This window comes from Argopecten irradians, chromosome 8 (assembly GCF_041381155.1).
Source record: "Argopecten irradians isolate NY chromosome 8, Ai_NY, whole genome shotgun sequence".
NCBI classification, from domain to species: Eukaryota; Metazoa; Mollusca; class Bivalvia; order Pectinida; family Pectinidae; genus Argopecten; species Argopecten irradians.
Window position 1 is genome coordinate 20,753,623 of NC_091141.1, and position 1,766 is coordinate 20,755,388.

The 1,766-nt window shown below is 46.9% G+C and overlaps 1 protein-coding gene across 1 annotated transcript; it reads right to left on the reverse strand.

Moving 5' to 3' along the window:
* Nucleotides 1-362: 362 nt before the first annotated feature.
* LOC138329788 (uncharacterized) lies at nucleotides 363-911 on the reverse strand. Its single transcript, XM_069277083.1, has one exon. The coding sequence runs from the start codon at nucleotides 909-911 to the stop codon at nucleotides 363-365; it is 549 nt and encodes a 182-aa protein (XP_069133184.1).
* Nucleotides 912-1,766: the final 855 nt, after the last annotated feature.

Here is a 1,766-nt window from a genome sequence, read left to right on the forward strand (position 1 = left end):
GGAAAAGATGATCAAGTCATCCAGATAAATGAAACAATACGTTAAATGAAGGTCTCCCAGGCATTCTTCCATAAGGCGCTGATACGTCGCTGGTGCGTTAGCGAGTCCAAAGGGCAGTCGGTTAAATTCATAAAACCCAAGCGCTCCAACGGTAAATGCTGTTCTCGCCTTATGATCCTCATCTATTTCCAACTGGTGGTATCCGGACTTCATATCAAGCACGGTGAAGTATTTATTTCCAGCTAATGAGTCCAGGATATCTTCAATTCTTGGAAGTGCGTAGGCGTCCTTTATGGTTCTCTGGTTCAATTGTCTGTAGTCTACACACATCCTAAGCTTCCCATCTTTCTTGCGGCATAGGACTACATTGGACGTCCATGGTGAGTGGGATTTCCGTATATAATACCTGCTGCTAACAGCTGCTGAAGATGACTGCGAACCTCATCAATCATGGATGGTGGTATCCTTCGGTGTCGCTGTCTGAAAGGTATACCATCCGTTACCTCTATCCGGTGTTTGACTAGCCGGGAATGGCCAATATCCAGATCATCTTTAGAAAAGACGTCATCAAACTTACAGATGAGATCCTTCCCCTTCATCAACTGCTCCGCTGTTAGGTCCTCTGTGCTAATACCAACTGGTATGTCCTCTAGATATCTCAAGTCCCTATGTTCTTCTGACGTGGTCTGGATCGTCTCTACGGTCACTGGTTGCAGCTCACATAGTAACGCCTTGGGAGATATGGTCACTGTTCGAGTACTGACGTTGGATATCTGTACCGGTATAAGTCCTTTGGCGTCTCGATTGTATGGCACGAGGGCGGGTGTGATGTCCAAGTCCTCAGTAATAACGGCTTCTGGTGTAGGTTGTAGTATAGCGCAGACCGGCAAGTAAGGGAGCTTCTTGTCCATAAAACCCCTGTATGGTTATCGTGGTGTTAGGCATGACTGTGATGCGCTTGGACTCTGCAGGACCTCACAAGTGCTAGCCGGTTACTGTGACGCTCTAACTGTCTATCCCTCAGAAGCATGCAACGGAACGCTAAGTACCAAGGAGTCCTAAGACTAGCTGTCTGAAGAAATCGTTGTCCCTTCGTTTCAAGGAGTTCCTCCATGATAATGTTCAGAACGTTGGTTCCCAATAATATGGGTACTGACGAGTTGTATCCGCTATCGGGTACCACTAGGAACAAACATCGATAGTCATTGTTGTGGCATCCTGTGACAGATGGGGTGATGTTAGCTTCGATGTAGCCATAATAAGGCAAGGCCTCTCCATCCGCACACTCCACGTGTAGGACATCTTTCAATGACTGTATAGGCTGGTCCTTAAAATTTGTCTCGTAAAAAAAACTGTGGCTCAATGTTGACACTGTAGATCCTGTGTCCAAAAGGGCTCTTGTTTCCACTCCTTCCACTAATAATGTCGTCTCATTGGGTTGTCCCACAAGACCTTCTGTGTCCCCAGAAGTTCCACTGGCTGGGCTACTTTTACAAACACCTACAGCTTGCCCGAAACCTGTAGGTGCGTTGAAGTTTAAAGGTTTCCGTTGGTGATCCAATCGGACACGACAATTAGGTTTCAGGTGACCCACACTGTCCACATCTCCAGCATGTCCTTTCCTCTCGTCGCTGAGTAGGTGGCTGGTCTGTACTCTTACTCTTCCCTGTTTCCCTTCCATCCTTTTTGTCTTGCCAGGCTCTCACCTTGGACACTTCAGTGCTGAGCTGATTGATCATTGCCTTTAACTCTTGCATCTCAGATGA

What these genes read in the sequence shown, in the direction of transcription:
- LOC138329788 (XM_069277083.1), bottom strand. Translation starts at nt 911, where the DNA reads ATGGACAAGAAGCTCCCTTACTTGCCGGTCTGCGCTATACTACAACCT.